Here is a 20,601-nt window from a genome sequence, read left to right on the forward strand (position 1 = left end):
AAATGACCTAACGGGGTGTTAAATGCCGTCTTCCATTCGTCTCCCTTCCGGATCCGAACCAAATGATACGCATTCCTAAGATCAAGCTTGGTGAAGATTCTGGCTCCATGCAAGGGGGTGAACACTGAATCCAACAAGGGCAACGGGTATCGGTTGCGAACCGTGATTTCGTTCAACCCCCTGTAATCAATGCATGGACGAAGCCCGCCATCTTTTTTACCCACAAAAAAGAAACCAGCACCCATCGGGGAGGTGGAATTTCGGATCAACCCGGCGGCTAATGAGTCCCGGATGTAGGTCTCCATTGATTCGCGTTCCGGCCGTGAGAGGTTGTACAGTCTACTGGACGGGAACTCACTGCCTGGAACCAAATCAATGGCACAATCATACGGCGGTGGGGAGGAAGCGTGAGAGCCAGGTCCTTGCTGAACACGTCTGCAAGGTCATGGTACTCCGCTGGCACCGCCTTCAGATTGGGCGGGACTCGGACCTCCTCCTTAGCGTGGGAGCCGGGAGGAACCGAGGAACCTAGACACTCCCGATGGCAGGTCTCGCTCCACTGTACCACTACCCCGGACGGCCAATCGATCCGGGGATTGTGCTTTAGCATCCAGGGAAAACCCAGAACCACACGGGAGGTGGCTTGAGTCACAAAGAACTCGATCACCTCCCGGTGGTTACCTGACACCACCAGAGTTACTGGTGGTGTCTTATGCGTGATCGGTGGGAGTAGGGAGCCATCTAGTGCCCGAACCTGTACAGGCGAGGTAAGAGCCACCAGAGGGAGCCCTATCTCCCTGGCCCATCTACTGTCTAGCAGATTCCCCTCAGAGCCCGTGTCCACCAGTGCTGGGGCCTTCAGGGTTGAATCCTCATACAGGATCGTGACTGGGAGTCGTGTGGCAATGTGGGTGTGTCCCACGTGAATGTTTCGGCCCACCCCTGGCCCAGTCTCTAGGGGCGGGCGTTGGAGTTTAACCGCTCGGGGCAGTCGCTTGCAAGATGCTCACTCGAGCCACAAACAAAACAAGCTCCGTAGGCCCGCCTCCTTTGTGCTCCAGGTGCCCTAAATGTTGCCATGCTCGTGTCCATAGCTTCGTCAGCAGGGGGAGCCATAGGCGCACGGAGCGCAGGAACAGAGGAGCGTGGGGAGGGCGGAGCGTGGTCGGAACCGGAAGGGAGAGGGACGACGCGTGCCTGGCCACGCCCTTCGCCTCGTTCCCGACGGCGTTCTTCTAGCCGGTTGTCGAGTCGTATGACTAGATCGATGAGCCCATCTAAGTCCCGCGGTTCGTCCTTCGCCACCAGGTGCTCTTTTAGGACCAGTGACAGTCCGTTTACAAAGGCGGCGCGGAGGGCAGTGCTATTCCAGCCGGATCTCGCCGCCGCGATGCGGAAGGCGACTGCATAGGCAGCTGCGCTCCGACGCCCCTGTCTCATTGACAGTAGCACGGTTGAAGCGGTCTCTCCTCTATTGGGGTGATCGAACACCGTTCTGAGCTCCCGCACAAACCCATCGTATGTATGAAGGAGCCGTGAGTTCTGCTCCCAGAGCGCTGTAGCCCAAGCGCGTGCCTCCCCACGAAGCAGGTTTATTACATAAGCTACTTTGCTAGCGTCAGTCGCGTACATCACAGGACGCTGTGCGAAGACGAGCGAACACTGCATCAAAAAATACGCGCACGTCTCCACACAGCCTCCGTACGGTTCTGGAGGGCTTATGTATGCTTCTGGGGACGGAGGGAGGGGCCGTTGAACGACCAGTGGAACGTCACTATCACGCGCAGGATCCACGGGAGGGAGAGCCGCAGCGGCGCCCGAAGGGCGCGCTTCCACTTGTGCGGCGAGAGCCTCCACCCTGCGGTTTAGGAGAACATTCTGCTCGGTCATTAAATCCATCCGAGTGGTGAAAGCGGTGAGGATCCGCTGCAACTCACCGATTACCCCTCCCGAAGACGCCGACGCGCCCTGTTCTTCCATTGGCCAACAGCCGGTTGACGCCCCTCGGGATCCATGACGCTGGCCGAGATATCCTGTTGTGAAAGTGTAGGAACACGGACCCACAACAGGGGGCGCAAATGAACGGACAATGGAGAAGGTAAATAACAAGGTTTTACTGTTGTGGAACGTGCACAACCAATACAACAATTGACAATTTGGGGTTAAACCGAATTCCACTGGTGTCGTGTGGGCAGGCTCGAAGGTAGGAGACGTCCGTCCAAGTCGAACCGGAACCACCCAGATTTCCTCTGCCACCGAACCCTGGAAGTACTGGAACCGCCAAGTCCCGAATTCCCAGGTGGCCACTGCCTCCGCTCGTCGGATCCGGTACTGCTGGCAAGAGAACAAACACACAGGTGTGGATGCGGCTGCACCCAGTAACACAGAGAGGGGAGAAGCCGTCTCCACCTCACGTCACAATACTGCAGGAAGGTGAGTACTTATCTTTGAGTAGACAGCTGTCCTGCAATGCTCAGAAAGGCAATATAATATAGCAGAGAATTGTTACCTCTATCTTAAGGCGATATCTCGGCACTGAGGTGGAGACGCCGTCCTGGTGATATACCTCCGTGCTGAGTGGAGTCAGCTGTGTCCACTGATGGGTGACAGCTGTCACCCTGGCTGCTCTCGTAAGGCGGCAGCGCCCTCTGGTGCCTGGAGCCCGCACTCCAGGCAGGGCGCCCTCTGGTGGTGGTGGGCCAGCAGCACCTCCTCTTCAGCGGCCCACACAACACTGGGAAGGACATTCATACGAATAGTCTCAATACGACCAAGAAGAGAGATGGGCAGTGCAGACCACCGGTTTAAGTCACTTTTTTTTTTTCCCATAATTAGCATCATATAAATTATCTAAAGAGAGAGGGATATGAATACCCAAGTACTTAATACCCTCTTTAGGCCATTTAAAGCTGCTGCGTTGCTTCACCTCCAGTGGAATACCACCACAGACATCCATGGCTGCAGTCTTATCTATATTTATTTTATATCCTGATAAATAACCATATTCAGAAATCTTATTCAACAGGCAAGGTATTGTTGTAGATGGCTCTGTCAAATACAACAGCACATCATCTGCATACAAAGAAATTTTATGTATTTCTTTACCTATCTGTATCCCTTTGATATTGTCATTATCTCTAATGAGTTGCGCCAATGGCTCGATACTAATTGCAAATAACAGGGGCATCCGCGCTCCAAGTTAAACCTGGCTGATCTAAAGCCGTTGACTCTGGTAGCTGCCTGCGGGGAAGAATAAATTGTTCTAACCCAATCAACAAATTTAGGGCCAAATTTAAATCTTTTTAATGTTTGAATTAAATATTTCCATGACACACGGTCAAAAGCCTTTTGTGCGTCCAATGAAATCACTGTTGCCAATGATTGATTTTGCTTTTGATATGATAAAATATTAAGTAAACAACGTAGGTTATTTACATAATGCCTACCAGCTATAAACCCAGTCTGGTCTGGATGAACTATCTGATTAACTATGCCACTTAGCCATTGTGCTAATATAGCAGTCAGAATTGCGGACATCACCATTCAACATAGACAAGGGTCTATAAGAACCACAATCTGTAGGGTCTTTGGCTTCTTTATGCAAGACCACTATTGTTGCATCCAACCAAGATGGAGCCATTGTTTTGGTTTCTAATGCATATCTATAAGCATCAAGGAGAAGTAGGGTAAGTACCTCAGAGAAACATTTATAAAATTCATTTATATACCCATCAGGTCCAGGGCACTTGTGGTTTTTAAGAGATGAAATCATCTGTTTTATTTCCCATTCTTGTATAGGTTCATCTAAATCAGATGCTGCCGATTCAGACAACTCTGTAACATTAATATTTTCTAAATATTCTGCTATAGTATGATCATTTGGACATGTATCTGTGTCCTGATATAGTTTTTCATAGAATTTAGCAAATGTTTCCGATATCTCTTTGGGCTTTACTATTGTTTTACTTCCCAATTTTAGCTTTTGGACAATGTTAGATGATTGTTGTTTCTGGAGTTTAAAGGCCAAGAGTCTGCTTGCTCTATTTCCATACTCATAATACTGTTGTTTTGCTAATCTCAAGCTTCCCTCTATTTTTCCAGATAACAATTCTTGAAGTTCTCTACGTGCTGTACTTAGCTCTGTTATATCACATGTTAACCCGTGTTTATGATCATGTTCCAATTTCTGAATTTTATTCTCTAATTCCACTTGTTTAGCAATATTATAACTTTTCTTGGCAGTAGCATAGGAGATAATGCTACCTCTCAAGTAGGCCTTTGCACAATCCCACAGCACAATTGGAGATATATCTGGTTTTCTATTCAATTCTAAATAGTTTTTTAGTTCTTCTCTAATAAGGGAAATAAAACCTTTATCATTAATAAGAGAAGCATTAAGTCTCCATTGCCTAGTGGACAATGTCATACCTATATCCCACTGGAGGACTACCGGAGCATGGTCTGAAATTGTTATGGGCATTATTGAAATGTCTTCAATTCTATGAAATTCCACCTTTGGTGTAAAAAGTAATCGATCCTTGAATATGATACATGTCTACTTGAATAGTATGAAAAGTTTCTATCTTTTGGAAATTTGGTTCGCCAAACATCAACAAGTCCAGCCTCAGAAGAAAGATTTAAGTGTTTTTCCCATTTTAGAAATGGGTGTTTTAGATATAGGCTGTCTGTCCTGTTGGGCCATCACACAATTGAAGTCTCCATCAAATAGCATAAGTCCGGAGCTGTACTGTGTAATCATATTAAAAGAAGATTTATTAAACCCTGGTTGGTCTTCATTTGGAGCATAAATACTTATGAATGAAACAGCTATTCCATCAATTAGCCCATTCACCAGTATGAATCTACCTTCCTTGTCTTTGTGTACCAATGTTTCCGTAAAATTTACCTGTCTATGTATTAATATAGCTACTCCCCTCTTTCGCCCTGAACAATGAGATGAATAATAGACTTTATCTGCCCATGATTTCTTCAATTTTTGATGTTCATCATCAGATAGATGAGTTTCTTGCAATAAAGCCACTTGACAATGAAACTGTTTCAGTTGAAGTAATATTTTCTTTCTTTTGACTGGGCCATTAAGTCCCTTCACATTGTAACTAATAACTGTTAAGGCACTCATAGCTTCTAATATAAAGATAAGAAATTAAAAGAGGAGGCAGAAGCGGTCTTGAAAGTGGAGTGAAGGTGGACTAAGGCAAGAATAAAAAAAAAAAAAGTAAGCATGAGGCTGCAATATACACGTCATCCGTTATATATTTATAAGATGTACTGAGACCTGACAAGATTAACATAAACCATACACTCATCAATAGCTCTGTTGTTCTTTTATAGAAAATTAAATCCCCGGGGAACATGAGGATCTGAACGCATAAAAACAAGATAACTAACATCACTTAGATAAAACTTAATGCAAAAAAGTGGGTTAATGTCCCTAGCAACTATGTAAAAGTAGCTACAAACACAATCCTCTCCTCTATAGGCTGTGTAACCTAACAAAAAGAAACAAAAACGTGATATAATCACACGCCCTGCAGACAAATGATGAATACGACAATTAACAAGCCCGCGGTGTGTCAGATACAAACTTACAAACATGCTTCACATACACAGAGACGTTAAAAAAAAAAAAAAAATTTCCATGCAATCACACACGCATTATAAAGCTTCTAGAATGTAATAATATACAGTCAAAGTACCTCTAAGTCTCATCTTCAGGAGCAGAGGGAAGAATGTTACGCCGGACGTATTCCATGGCATCTTTGGGATCCAGAAAGTCCTTACTTACACTGTTGTAAGTGATGCGTAGTTTCGCTGGGAAAAACAAACCGAAGCGCACGTCGTTCCGCCCACGTAATGCTTTCCGCACATCCGTGAATGCTGCTCGAGCCTTTGCTACGCCAGGGGTGTAATCCGGAAAGATGGAAATCTTTTTGCCATTATAACAGAGTGGTCCAATCTCCCTGGCCCTCCTCAAAATGTCGACTGCATCTCCGTCATAATGTAGTTTGGCGATGATCACTCTGGGTCTCAAATCTCCGGGCTTCCTGAGCGTGCGTGTGCGATGGGATCTGTCCACTTTCACGTCTCGGTCCAACTTCAAAACTTGTCGAAGGACTTTAGACACCTCCGTTGTGCTGCTGGAATTTGGTTGTTCCTCGATGCCCTCAATGCGAATATTCCCACGCCTCATTCTCCCCTCCAATTCCTCACACTTTTCCTTCAGTAACTTCATGTCACTTTTGAGCTCCTTTACAGTTGACTGCAGCGCGACCACCTCATCTGACCACTCAGACAATCCACCCTGCACGTCCACAACATCCCTTTCAATGACATCCAGTCTGGATCCAATAGTGGTAGCATTATTAGCTATTTCGGACCGTACTGTTTGTAACTCCGCCTTCAGCACCGTAAAGTCATCTGCCAGCGCCCTCTTCAATTCTTCACAAATTATTTGAGATAAATCCTCCTTCAAAGAAACCAGTATCTCGGTTTTGAAGTCCTCCATCCCGTCTGGGCCATGATCAGGGCTCTGTGAGCGTGGTTCTCCCTCGTCTTGCTCCTCTGTGGCCTGCTGTCTCGTGACTGGTCTCGTTAGCTTTCCATTAGCATTGAACTTGAATCGACGAAGTTTGTCTGCCATCGTGCTGATTAAGTTAAAAAAAAAAGTAGTCCTTTTGAGTGCAAACTATTTAAAGGTGCGTCCGAATAGACAGATAATGGAATTATGGCGTTTTAGAAAATTTATAAAAGTCTGCAGGAGCGCTGAAATTCACGTCTCTACTCTAGCTTAGCTCTCTAGCGCCCCCCATTTGGCACAAGTTTTACGCCGGATGCCCTTCCTGACACAACTCCAGTTTTATCTGGACACAGCCGCTGGTGTTCCAAAGAGGTCTCCCATCCAAGTACTAACCAGGTCCCACACTGCTTCGCTTCTGAGATCTGACGGGATCAGACTGACACAAAGTAGATCGGCTGCTTAAAGATCATCCATCATATTTCATTGAAATCCATTTTCTGTTTTGTGAGTTATGTATGTGTGACAACATAAGCTTCTTCCCTCCTCTGGAAGTGTGTGAAGATCAGACTCCTTTATGGAAAGTCTTCTCTTCCATTTCCTTTTTCTACTTTCTCCAACTCTGAACTTGACTTCGTGGGCTCAACTTAAAAAAGCCTCAGATTGCTGATGTAGACCTGGCCATCAGTTATGTTGATGTTGTCTATCAGGTCTGACTGTAGGTCAGGAAGTCCTGTTTGTTGGATGACTGAATGTTACAATCCAAAGTACCTTCTTCAAGTTGAGTCCATGTGAGATGTTGTCAGCTGTGAGAAAGGCAGAGACCAAGTGAGTGATTGATCCAGCTTCTCCGCAGTGGGGACGGAATGTGAAGGTGCTCAGTCCACGTTCTCTAAAGAGACATGTGAAATACATGGAACAATGGCATTACATTTGTCCTTATACCCACCATTAAAAAAAGTATTATATGTATGCACTGTGTAGGATAAAATGAAGTAGTTTGACTTAGTCAACATCCACTGAATGAGCAAACTCAAAAGACTCAGAGACTGACAGGACACAGACTTCAAAAACCAGATGTATTGAAAAGATGCCTTCACTGAACAGAGAGTCACTACGACAGCACTGGATTCTTGAAGCAAGCGTCCCACTCAACATTGCAAACGAGCCCGGACATTAAGGCCTGCCTATGTTTTAAGCCTGCGCTCGACCCCCAGGTGGGCAGGCCTTGCACTGCTGCTGTCAGGATTGGGGTTTTGTTTTCTGGTTTTGGTTTAGTTTTGTTGAGTTTCTTGCTGGGGTTTTTCCTGTTGGGGTCTGTCTGTCCCTTTTTCTCTTGTCTTTCCCTGCGGACTCTTGGTGGTGGGTGTTTCCCTCTCTCTCCACTCACGCCTTCTTTCTGGTTCATTCCATGCATACCTGTTCCTTATCAGCACCTCATCACCTGGGTGTATTTAAGCTCCTCAGTTCTCTTTTTTCTTAGCCAGATTGATGCGCCCTGTGCCTTCTTTCCAGCTCTGTTTTTGTATTCTTGACCTGGTATCCTCAAGTGTGTTACGACTACCTGCCTGTATCCTTGACCACGCCTTCTGCCTGATGATTCTGTTTTTGTTACTCTTGTCGGACTGCTTCACTGTGTACCAGACCCAGTTTACTGTTTTAGTAAACTGCTTTTACCTACAGAGCCAGTTGTCAGAGTCCTGCAATTGCGCCCTTCCGAATCCAACCTCTAGACCTGATAGATCAATCTGGCCAACAGTGGACGCAGCCGACTTGACGCCTTTCCAGCTTGCGGTATGCCACCATAAGAAGCAGCTTGCCCAGCAAGAGGATCGGCTCACCACTCTCAGCGCTGGTCTCGGTGAGCAAGCTCAGCAACAGGACACTTATGACTTCTGTGATTTCTCAGTTAGAACAACTCCTGTCAAAGTTCTATAATCAGGCCAGCCCGGACCCGACAAAGGACAACACCAGTTCCCTGGCGTCACTTCCGCCCACCGCCATCTCGACCTCCACACCAGAAGCAGCCATCTGTACTCAGCTTTCCCACCCAGAACAATTCTCCGGAGAGTCTGGTGATGTTACGCCCTTTATCACACAGTGTGAGTTACATTTCGAGCTTATGCCCAGTATGTTTCTGTCCGATAGAACGAAGATAGCATACATAATCACTCACCTTTCTGGCCGGGCTGCGGCGTGGGCTACAGTGGAGTGGAGCCGTCAGTCCCTATCTTGCTCCTCCCTTAGTGCTTTCACCGCAGCACTCCTGCAGGTCTTTCAACACATCTCACCAGGCCGCAAGGCGGTGCGCTCTCTATTGAAGCTTAAGCAGGGCACTCGCAGAGTGACCGATTACGCTGTGGATTTCTGGATCCTGGCCACTAAGAGTGAGTGGAACCAAGCTGCCATTCAAGATGTGTTTTTTCAGGGACTGGCAGCCGAGGTACGAGACCATCTGATTGCCGTCGAATTACCCGAATACTTGGACGAGTTGATCGCCCTGGCTATCCGGATCGACTGACGCCTGGCAGAATGATTTCATTACGAGCCAGGTCATCTGCCCCGACGCGCCTTCAGCTCGCATGCATCTGACTCAAGAGGAACGACAGTGAAAACGAGACGAACACAAAGTGTGTCGGTTCGGCTCCGGTTACGCTCTTCCTTGCGCATTCACCCTACATTTCACATTAGTCACATTAAGCCATTTAAGTCTAGCCCGTTGTTCCCTCCGGCCATTTCCCCACCCCCTGCCTGGTGGGTGGACGGGGGGCCTGTATTTTCTGTCCGTTGGCTGCTTGCTTTGCGCCATCGAGGCCGGGGGGTGCAGTATTTGGTTGACTGGGAGGGCTACAGTCCCGAGGAGTGGTCATGGGTTCCCTCCCAGTTTGTGTTGGACCCCGGTCTCATTCATGCTTTTCATTCCACTAATCCTGCTACACTAATCCTGCTACTCCTGGGCCATTCAGGTTCAGCCCTTGGGGGGGCGGGTACTGTCAGGATTGGGGTTTTGTTTTCTGGTTTTGGTTTGGTTTTGTTAAGTCTCTTGCTGGGGTTTTTCCTGTTGGGGTCTGTCTGTCCCTTTTTCTCTTGTCTTTCCCTGCAGACTCTTGGTGGTGGGTGTTTCCCTCTCTCTCCGGTCACGCCCTCTTTCTGGTTCATTCCATGCATACCTGTTCCTTATCAGCACCGCATCACCTGGGTGTATTTGAGCCCCTCAGTTCTCCTTGTTCTTCGCCAGATTGATGCACCTGGTGCCTTCTTTCCAGCTGTTTTTGTATTCTCGACCTGCTAGCCTCAAGTGTGTTACGATTACCTGCCTGTATCCTCGTCGACACCTTCTGCCTGATGATTCTGTTTTTGTTACTCTTGTCAGACTGCTTCACTGTGTATGGGACCCAGTTTACTGTTTTAGTAAACTGCTACCTACAGAGCCAGTTGTCAGAGTCCTGCAATTGCGTTCAGCCAAATCCGACCTCTAGACCTGATAGATGCATGGATCAGGGCAGTTATGTGAATGGATGAAGAGTGTTGCATTTGACATTGTATGCAGGTGACATGCTCATGGTGTTATATCTGAACAGTATGTGTTATATCAAAACTTTGTGCTGCCTGTGTCTGTCAGTGTGATAAGCAAAGAACAGAAAACAACCCCAATTCCAATGAAGTTGGGACATTGTGTGAAATGTAAATAAAAACAGAAAACAATGATTTACAAATCCTCTTCAACCTATATTCAATTGAAGACACCACAAAGACAAGATATTTAATGTTCAAACTGATAAACCTTTTTGTTTTTGTGCAAACATTTGCTCATTTTGAAATGGATGACTGCAACACATTTCAAAAAAGCTGGGACAGTGGCAATAAAAGCCTGAGAAAGTTGATGAATACTCAAAACCAGAACCCCTGGTTTCACCCTTTTATCTTGATTTCTATTCTGGGTCAAGGTCTCAGAATGTGGCTGGTTTCTCTGTGCATGATCCAGCACGTAGGTGCCGTAGTATTGAGGCTCCCTGTGGCTGAAGAAGGCCAAGGGGACACCTACATCTGGCTGTGGTAGATGGACGGTTACTTTCATGAAGTGGAGACAAATCGGTTGTCTTACCTTGGTGGCTGTCAACTAGGACCCAACGCCCTTCCATGGTGTGGTGGATGTGGTGACACACAACACCAGCTCATGCTGCTAGACTTGACTTTTCTCAGTATGAATAGTTAAAATTGATGTCCTTCACTCTAACAGTAGGACACCTTAAACGTAATGTGTTTTTTGAACAAAAGAAGACATTAACTCTTACTTTCTGAGGTTGTTGAGGACCATGATGTTTGCATACATGTGGAAGACATAGTAGCTGTAAGGAGGATTGTCATCTGTAGTCCACTGTTCTGGTTTTGGGCTCTTGTAGGAGAACATATGATCGCTATGTTTGGATTCATCATCCACACTGTCAAATCCTGACACCTGCACAAAACAAAACATATAATTTTATCATGGCAAGCAGTTTTACAAGCCCAGCATCAAGTCAGATTTTTAGCCTCATATTGTTGCTGTAAACTAATAATTTGTGCCCCCAGACTACTCAATTCACACCAACACATTCATACCTCAATTCAATTTCAATTTATTTTCATTTGTATAGCGCCAAATCACAACAGAGTTGCCTCAAGGCGCTTCACACAAGTAAGGTCTAACCTTACTAACCCCCAGAGCAGCAGTGGTAAGGAAAAACTTCATCTGAGGAAGAAACCTCAAGCAGACCAGACTCAAAGGGGTGACCCTCTGCTTGGGCCATGCTACAGACATAAATTTCAGAACAATTCACAAAACAAATATACAGGAAATGTTGGTGCACAGGACAGGAGGGTCTCCAGCAAAAATACTACACCCACCAATACCTGTTGGTTATTGTGGAAGCAGCTCATTCCTGTGATAGTAAAATTTATAAAACATGAAGAGATTTATGCATTTAAAATATATCTTACATATTTGAGGAAAACATGAAGCTCCTTGTGATCCTGTGGGTTAACAGTGGCCTCAAACAGAGGCAGGAATATGTTCTCCAGCATCTTGGCAAAATTGGGGACCAGCATCTTTGACTTGAAAATATCACTGAAAGACAAAAAGATGATTTAAAAAAAACTTTTAACAATGTTGTCCAAACTCTTTGTGTGCCAGCACTCACTATATTCTGGGCACCTGAATGATCCACCTCATGTTGGGTGAGTGCACTTTGTGCTGAATAAACCATGTTGACAAACTGATCCATTCGTCTTTGGAGCGTCCATAGATGGAGAGGCGGGGCTCCACATGCTGGTACTTACTCTCCTCCAGGCCATGAGCCACTTCCTGTCAATGATTAGGTGAGACTGGTGTAAAATGTCTGCGTTAATGCATCCTTATATGAGCTCATACCTTTATGATGCAAGCAAAATATTCTCCATTAATGAGGTTGTCTGTTTTCAAGAAGATTTTTCTCAGCTCGCTCGCTCCCACCGGGTTATATTTTGAGTTGAACTTGTCAAACCGGTGGAAGGTTTGTCTCCCCTGTGAAACACAAAACAGAACAGTCAAGCCAAGCTAGACAAAAACACTAGTTACAACTTAAAAATTGTTGCGTCATGTATAACCACACAATGTAAAATTGTAAAACATGAATTAAAGAGCTTAATGAGACATCTGCATAAAGTATACAATTTGCCTGTCTTTTATTGTTGCCTTTCATGATTATTTTATTATTTTACATTTTGCTTTGGGTAACTGAATACTCCGAGATGTCTATGCCACTGTAGCTTGCATATTAGAAGCTAAAAGGCAATAAAAGTTGAAAATTGATTCCTGGTTATGTGAAATAGCGTTACAGTATGTACAGCCAGGGCAAAGACGATAAATCAACATGTGGAGGATAAAAACAGTACACTGTAACTAATTTCTGTTTTAATTTACAGTAGTAGTGTTACTATACTGTTATTTTACAGTGTGCCTGCTGTAAAACACAAAAGTTTATTGCTGTGAAAAAATTACAGTACTGTGTCATTCTTTAATTACAGTAGGCCCCTTTATACATAGTACGAATGTGGGCGATTTACGCACGAAGCAGGAAACGTATGCAATTCGTGCTTGCAAGACAGCAACACACATGTGGTACATGTGTCTCACACGTGCGCATTTGTCTCGCATCCCCCACCCCCCACGAAACACATGTGGCGTATGTTTGTTTCGTGCCCCCCGCTCACCCCTACACATGTGACATGTGGGTGGGGGGGGGCATACTTGCATAAAATGCTTATATGTATGTACTGTCATGGCCAAGTCATGGCCATGACAGCCAGGTGAGAGCGCACACAGCACGGGGAGGCAACTCCCAGTTGCTGACCAGAGACACAAATGATGGCTCAGTGCACACGACGTGTCACAGTACAAACACAGAGACCACAGCCAGGACAGGTATATTAGTAAGTACTACACTACCACCATACACAATTACATAAGAAATAACTAAAAAATAATGATCACATAACACAGAAACAGAGTGGCACGTTGGTGTGTGCACTGAACTGACAGGGGGCGTGTCCACCGACACCAGCTGCTGTTGAGATCTCTGGTTCTGGATGTCCCAGCTGGGGAACAGGTACCGTGTTTGGACAGACATGAACTTACAACTGTCCACTATGATGCGTATGTGTCTGCTTGCTGTCCTCACATGGACATACATAAAAACATATATCAGTGTTGTGATGGGCTGCAGTGAGCGAGCGCATGGCTCGCACATTGACAGGCTGCCCCAGGTGAAACGGACCGTCAGATCATAACACGCAGCGGGCGATCTGAATGTCAAGTCACCCACGTGCTCTGTTCCACATTAATGCAGTGTCTGTCCTGTGGAACAGGTGTCGTGCCGGACTCCTGCGCAGGGCTGGCTTCCCATATGAACACGCCAGGCCAGGAGATGTGGACATGATAAGAGTGCATGATCTGCTTCATTCATGTCATGTCATGACTGTACGTCTGTGACCATGGGTCATCTACAAGAGGAACAGACGGTTCATACTTGTACTGTCCGCTCGATAAGAGGGATTCAATAAAATGCTGCATTTTTTTTATGGTGTGTGGTTTTATTTTTATTTAAATACATTTCAGGCATTTTCTGCACCTTTTATAGGACAGTGATCGTAGCGCAGTGGTAAAGTTTCTGGCTGGCAATCAGAGCTTTTGTAAATTGCAAGCAGTTCGAATCCCGTGGGTGACATTTTTTTTTCCACAGCAGCTGTGCAATGTGGTTACACATGTTCCAGCTGCTTGCACTGTGTTCCCACTGCGACAGTTTTGTGCATGCTCGTGCACAAAACCGGATCATTCACACCTGCCCAAATACGTGTCCCTCTGGACGTCAGCTCGGTGTTTTTGTGATTCGTTCATGCAAGCTGTTTCGCTGTGATTTGCCCTGATTTGTACTTATTCATACTATGTGTGAAGAGGCCCTAAGCAACTGTGGCTGTGAGACTAATTCTGTTAAAATAAAATAAAATAAAAAAAAACAACCTGGAAAATAATTCAGTGAGGATTCATTGGGGTTCTTCCATTTTGCTTGTAATCATCACCACAGGTTTCGGATCCACATGTTGATTTTGGAGTTTCTAACACAACTACAGCTGTGCAAGTAGAATGGGACATGGCTGGCCTTAGCCCATGGGTGTTCTGTTTGGGGAGCAAGTGCACTATCTGTGTGCACTACCATTTATTCTAAATTTTTCATATTGACAATGGGTTTTGGAAAGATCATGTGTGATTAAAATTTAGTAGGCTATATCAGGCTAAAACAGATGGGTTAAGTTGACCAATATGTTAGCGTGTTGCATAGTGGTGCACACAGTTATATATAATGCTTATACCCAACCAGACTGTCCCATTGTTCTTGTACAGCTGGAGTTGCATTATAAAAGTCAAATCAATACTCATTTTCCATACCCGCTTACAATCCTAAGGGCCCCTTCACACATAGCACAAATAAGTAGGTATCAGGGCGAATCATGGCAAAACGTGAGGACAGCAAGCAGCGCACACACACGTCACAATGGACAGTTGTTAGGGCATGTCCTTCAAAACAAGGTATGTGTTCCCCAGCTGGGACATCCAGAACCAGAGATCTCAACAGCTCCTGCTGTCGGCAGATACTCCCCGTCTGTCCAGTGCATACACTAACGTGTCACTCTGTTTCTGTGTCATGTCAGCGGTTCATGCAAGTGTGCTCTCCCCTCCCCCCGGCATGCCACATGTTTACGTTTGGGGAGGAGCGCAACACGTGCGATTCACACGCACAGCACATGTGTTGCGGAGGGAGCCGACACTGTGGCACCTCACATGTGTGTTGCTGTTTTGCAGCGCCACACTCATGGGCACTTAGACAAATTTCACAGCCAGCTCAAAGGTCTGCTCAGTCTGCTCACTTTTTTCATGGTAACAGCGCAAATTTTTTTAAGTGTCAAGCTAGCACATTTTCTATGTGCCAAGCGAGCGGTGTTGGAAGTTAGTGTGTGTCACCTGGAATTTGGCCAACACCTGCCACGAGATGGATTGAATGGGCTCTCACATGGCACATTCTCTCTTTCAGCCACTGGTGTGTGCAAATAGTTGTAGTGACAGCTGTACAAGGTATTGGAGGCAGCTCCAATTTTAAATGAATTGCATACAATTCCTGCTTCGTGCACAATTCAGCCACATTCATACTATGTGTGAAGGGGCCCTAAGCTTGGCTATATCATGTGGTATATGAAAAAAATTCCATTTACATCTTTGAGTGCACAGACATCATAGAAGGATCAGTAAACAGTCTCAATGGCGGCCAATTGTGTTTCCAATATTCAGTCTCCTGACCTTTTAGGTTATAAGGTTATGTACCGCCAGCACAGGGGAATCTACACTAGCCAAGAAAATAGGAACATATTTTAGGGCCTCTTCACACATACTGCGAATATGTACAACTCAGGGCAACTCCAGTCGGAACAGCTCATATGAGCGCACCGCGAAACATCTGGCCGAGGGGCAGGCGTGCACGATGCCGGTGCAACAGTTCCTGCACGTGGGAACACATTGCAAGCAGCAGTGCGATGTGTAACCACATTGCGCAGCTGCTGAAAACTATGAAAAATAAAAAATACATGTCACCCACAGGATTTCCAAAAGCTCTGATTGCCAGTCAGAAATGTTACCACTGAGCTACCACCACTGGCCTGTGAAAAGTGCAGGAAACAGCCTGATATCAGGAAGGACATGGACGTATTTAAAAAAAATAAAACCACACACCATATAAAAACAGTGCATTATGATGAATCCCTCTTATCAAGCGGGCAATACAAATATGATCCATCTGTTTCTCTGTAGATGACCCATGGTCACAGACATACAGTCATGAAATTCTCTTGCTTGCCTCTACTGGTGGTTGGCTCTCACTGCGGTATTGTATCACTTCCTGTTCCGGAGCACAACGGTGTTTTGCTGCATCTGTTAGCTGTTTAATCTGCGAAGTTAGATTGATCTAGTTACCTAGATAACGATTTGCTTCACAGTGTAATCTTCACGTGCCTTAACTAAAGCACTCCCTCTGCTGAATCACCTCTAAATTATTTACACATTATTCACTTTGTGTGTTTTTAGGAATCCGCTAGCTTAGCGCAGCTACTAGCTCTTAGCCGGTTTAGCATGGCGGCTTCTCCTGTCTCTCCCGCACTTTTCTGCTCTGGGTGTGAAATGTTTAGTTATTCCTCGGCCTCCTTTAGCAGTAATGGTACTTGTAATAAGTGTAGCTTATTTGTAGCTTTGCAGGCCAGGCTGGGCGAATTGGAGACTCGGATCCGCACCGTGGAAAATTCTACAGCTAGCCAGGCCCCTGTAGTCGGTGCGGACCAAGGTAGCTTAGCCGCCGTTAGTTTCCCTCTGGCAGATCCCAAGCAGCCGGGAAAGCAGGCCAACTGGGTGACTGTGAGGAGGAAGCGTAGTCCTAAACAGAAGCCCCGTGTACACCGCCAACCCGTTCACATCTCTAACCGTTTTTCCCCACTCGATGACACACCCACCGAGGATCAAACTCTGGTTATTGGCGACTCTGTTTTGAGAAATGTGAAGTTAGCGACACCAGCAACCATAGTCAGTTGTCTTCCGGGGGCCAGAGCAGGCGACACTGAAGGAAATTTGAAACTGCTGGCTAAGGCTAAGCGTAAATTTGGTAAGATTGTAATTCACGTTGGCAGTAATGACACCCGGTTACGCCAATCGGAGGTCACTAAAATTAACAATGAATCGGTGTTTAACTTTGCAAAAACAATGTCGGACTCTGTAGTTTTCTCTGGGCCCCTCGCCAATCGGACCGGGAGTGACATGTTTAGCCGCATGTTCTCCTTGAATTGCTGGCTGTCTGAGTGGTGTCCAAAAAATGAGGTGGGCTTCATAGATAATTGGCAAAGCTTCTGGGGAAAACCTGGTCTTGTTAGGAGAGACGGCATCCATCCCACTTTGGATGGAGCAGCTCTCATTTCTAGAAATCTGGCCAATTTTCTTAAATCCTCCAAACCGTGACTATCCAGGGTTGGGACCAGGAAGCAGAGTTGTAGTCTTACACACCTCTCTGCAGCTTCTCTCCCCCTGCCATCCCCTCATTACCCCATTCCCGTAGAGACGGTGCCTGCTCCCAGACCACCAATAACCAGCAAAAATCTATTTAAGCATAAAAATTCAAAAAGAAAAAATAATATAGCACCTTCAACTGCACCACAGACTAAAACAGTTAAATGTGGTCTATTAAACATTAGGTCTCTCTCTTCTAAGTCCCTGTTAGTAAATGATATAATAATTGATCAACATATTGATTTATTCTGCCTTACAGAAACCTGGTTACAGCAGGATGAATATGTTAGTTTAAATGAGTCAACACCCCCGAGTCACACTAACTGCCAGAACGCTCGTAGCACGGGCCGAGGCGGAGGATTAGCAGCAATCTTCCATTCCAGCTTATTAATTAATCAAAAACCCAGACAGAGCTTTAATTCATTTGAAAGCTTGACTCTTAGTCTTGTTCATCCAAATTGGAAGTCCCAAAAACCAGTTTTATTTGTTGTTATCTATCGTCCTCCTGGTCGTTACTGTGAGTTTCTCTGTGAATTTTCAGACCTTTTGTCTGACTTAGTGCTTAGCTCAGATAAGATAATTATAGTGGGCGATTTTAACATCCACTCAGATGCTGAGAATGACAGCCTCAACACTGCATTTAATCTATTATTAGACTCAATTGGCTTTGCTCAAAATGTAAATGAGTCCACACACCACTTTAATCATATCTTAGATCTTGTTCTGACTTATGGTATGGAAATTGAAGACTTAACAGTATTCCCTGAAAACTCCCTTCTGTCTGATCATTTCTTAATAACATTTACATTTACTCTGATGGACTACCCAGCAGTGGGGAATAAGTTTCATTACACTAGAAGTCTTTCAGAAAGCGCTGTAACTAGGTTTAAGGATATGATTCCTTCTTTATGTTCTCTAATGCCATATACCAACACAGTGCAGAGTAGCTACCTAAACTCTGTAAGTGAGATAGAGTATCTCATCAATAGTTTTACATCCTCATTGAAGACAACTTTGGATGCTGTAGCTCCTCTGAAAAAGAGAGCTTTAAATCAGAAGTGCCTGACTCCGTGGTATAACTCACAAACCCGCAGCTTAAAGCAGATAACCCGTAAGTTGGAGAGGAAATGGCGTCTCGTAAAGCTAGGACATCTTACTACTCATCACTAATTGAAGAAAATAAGAACAACCCCAGGTTTCTTTTCAGCACTGTAGCCAGGCTGACAAAGAGCTGAGTATTCCTTTAACTTTAACTAGTAATGACTTCATGACTTTCTTTGCTAATAGAATTTTAACTATTAGAGAAAAAATTACTCATAACCATCCCAAAGACGTATCGTTATCTTTGGCTGCTTTCAGTGATGCCGGTATTTGGTTAGACTCTTTCTCTCAGATTGTTCTGTCTGAGTTATTTTCATTAGTTACTTCATCCAAACCATCAACATGTCTATTAGACCCCATTCCTACCAGGCTGCTCAAGGAAGCCCTACCATTATTTAATGCTTCGATCTTAAATATGATCAATCTATCTTTATTAGTTGGCTATGTACCACAGGCTTTTAAGGTGGCAGTAATTAAACCATTACTTAAAAAGCCATCACTTGACCCAGCTATCTTAGCTAATTATAGGCCAATCTCCAACCTTCCTTTTCTCTCAAAAATTCTTGAAAGGGTAGTTGTAAAACAGCTAACTGATCATCTGCAGAGGAATGGTCTATTTGAGAGTTTCAGTCAGGTTTTAGAATTCATCATAGTACAGAAACAGCATTAGTGAAGGTTACAAATGATCTTCTTATGGCCTCAGACAGTGGACTCATCTCTGTGCTTGTTCTGTTAGACCTCAGTGCTGCTTTTGATACTGTTGACCATAAAATTTTATTACAGAGATTAGAGCATGCCATAGGTATTAAAGGCACTGCGCTGCGGTGGTTTGAATCATATTTATCTAATAGATTACAATTTGTTAATGTAAATGGGGAATCTTCTTCACAGACTAAGGTTAATTATGGAGTTCCACAAGGTTCTGTGCTAGGACCAATTTTATTCACTTTATACATGCTTCCCTTAGGCAGTATTATTAGACGGTATTGCTTAAATTTTCATTGTTACGCAGATGATACCCAGCTTTATCTATCCATGAAGCCAGAGGACACACACCAATTAGCTAAACTGCAGGATTGTCTTACAGACATAAAGACATGGATGACCTCTAATTTCCTGCTTTTAAACTCAGATAAAACTGAAGTTATTGTACTTGACCCCACAAATCTTAGAAACATGGTGAGAAATCTTGAGAAATCTTGAAGTCATTTTTGATCAGGATATGTCCTTCAATGCGCATATTAAGCAAATATGTAGGACTGCTTTTTTGCATTTACGCAATATCTCTAAAATTAGAAAGGTCTTGTCTCAGAGTGATGCTGAAAAACTAATTCATGCATTTATTTCCTCTAGGCTGGACTATTGTAATTCATTATTATCAGGTTGTCCTAAAAGTTCCCTGAAAAGCCTTCAGTTAATTCAAAATGCTGCAGCTAGAGTACTAACGGGGACTAGAAGGAGAGAGCATATCTCACCCATATTGGCCTCTCTTCATTGGCTTCCTGTTAATTCTAGAATAGAATTTAAAATTCTTCTTCTTACTTATAAGGTTTTGAATAATCAGGTCCCATCTTATCTTAGGGACCTCATAGTACCATATCACCCCAATAGAGCGCTTCACTCTCAGACTGCAGGCTTACTTGTAGTTCCTAGGGTTTGTAAGAGTAGAATGGGAGGCAGAGCCTTCAGCTTTCAGGCTCCTCTCCTGTGGAACCAGCTCCCAATTCGGATCAGGGAGACAGACACCCTCTCTACTTTTAAGATTAGGCTTAAAACTTTCCTTTTTGCTAAAGCTTATAGTTAGAGCTGGATCAGGTGACCCTGAACCATCCCTTAGTTATGCTGCTATAGACTTAGACTGCTGGGGGGTTCCCATGATGCACTGAGTGTTTCTTTCTCTTTTTGCTCTGTATGCACCACTCTGCATTTAATCATTAGTGATTGATCTCTGCTCCCCTCCACAGCATGTCTTTTTCTTGGTTCTCTCCCTCAGCCCCAACCAGTCCCAGCAGAAGACTGCCCCTCCCTGAGCCTGGTTCTGCTGGAGGTTTCTTCCTGTTAAAAGGGAGTTTTTCCTTCCCACTGTCGCCAAGTGCTTGCTCACAGGGGGTCGTTTTGACCGTTGGGGTTTTACGTAATTATTGTATGGCCTTGCCTTACAATATAAAGCGCCTTGGGGCAACTGTTTGTTGTGATTTGGCGCTATATAAATAAAATTGATGAAATTGATGATGATGATGAAATGGTATGAATGAGAAGCAGTTTGCTTGTCTCATCATGTCCAAATCTGCTGGCACGTGTCCAGCTGGCCCGTGCACGTGTCCTGTCCGACATGGACGGCGCGCCGCAA

The 20,601-nt window shown here is 44.9% G+C and overlaps 1 protein-coding gene across 1 annotated transcript in view; it reads right to left on the reverse strand.

The window, feature by feature from the left end:
* ampd3a (adenosine monophosphate deaminase 3a) overlaps window positions 1-20,601 on the reverse strand; it is a 52,017-nt gene that overhangs the window by 17,417 nt on the left and 13,999 nt on the right. Inside the window, exons 7-11 of the mRNA XM_034190866.1 lie at window positions 11,946-12,077; window positions 11,716-11,879; window positions 11,516-11,642; window positions 10,831-10,994; window positions 7,307-7,427 (exon numbers count right to left, since the gene is read on the reverse strand). Coding sequence (XP_034046757.1) covers window positions 7,307-7,427; window positions 10,831-10,994; window positions 11,516-11,642; window positions 11,716-11,879; window positions 11,946-12,077 — 708 coding nt within the window. The remainder of the gene's footprint in view (window positions 1-7,306; window positions 7,428-10,830; window positions 10,995-11,515; window positions 11,643-11,715; window positions 11,880-11,945; window positions 12,078-20,601) is intronic.

This window comes from Thalassophryne amazonica, chromosome 2 (assembly GCF_902500255.1).
Source record: "Thalassophryne amazonica chromosome 2, fThaAma1.1, whole genome shotgun sequence".
Classification (NCBI taxonomy): Eukaryota; Metazoa; Chordata; class Actinopteri; order Batrachoidiformes; family Batrachoididae; genus Thalassophryne; species Thalassophryne amazonica.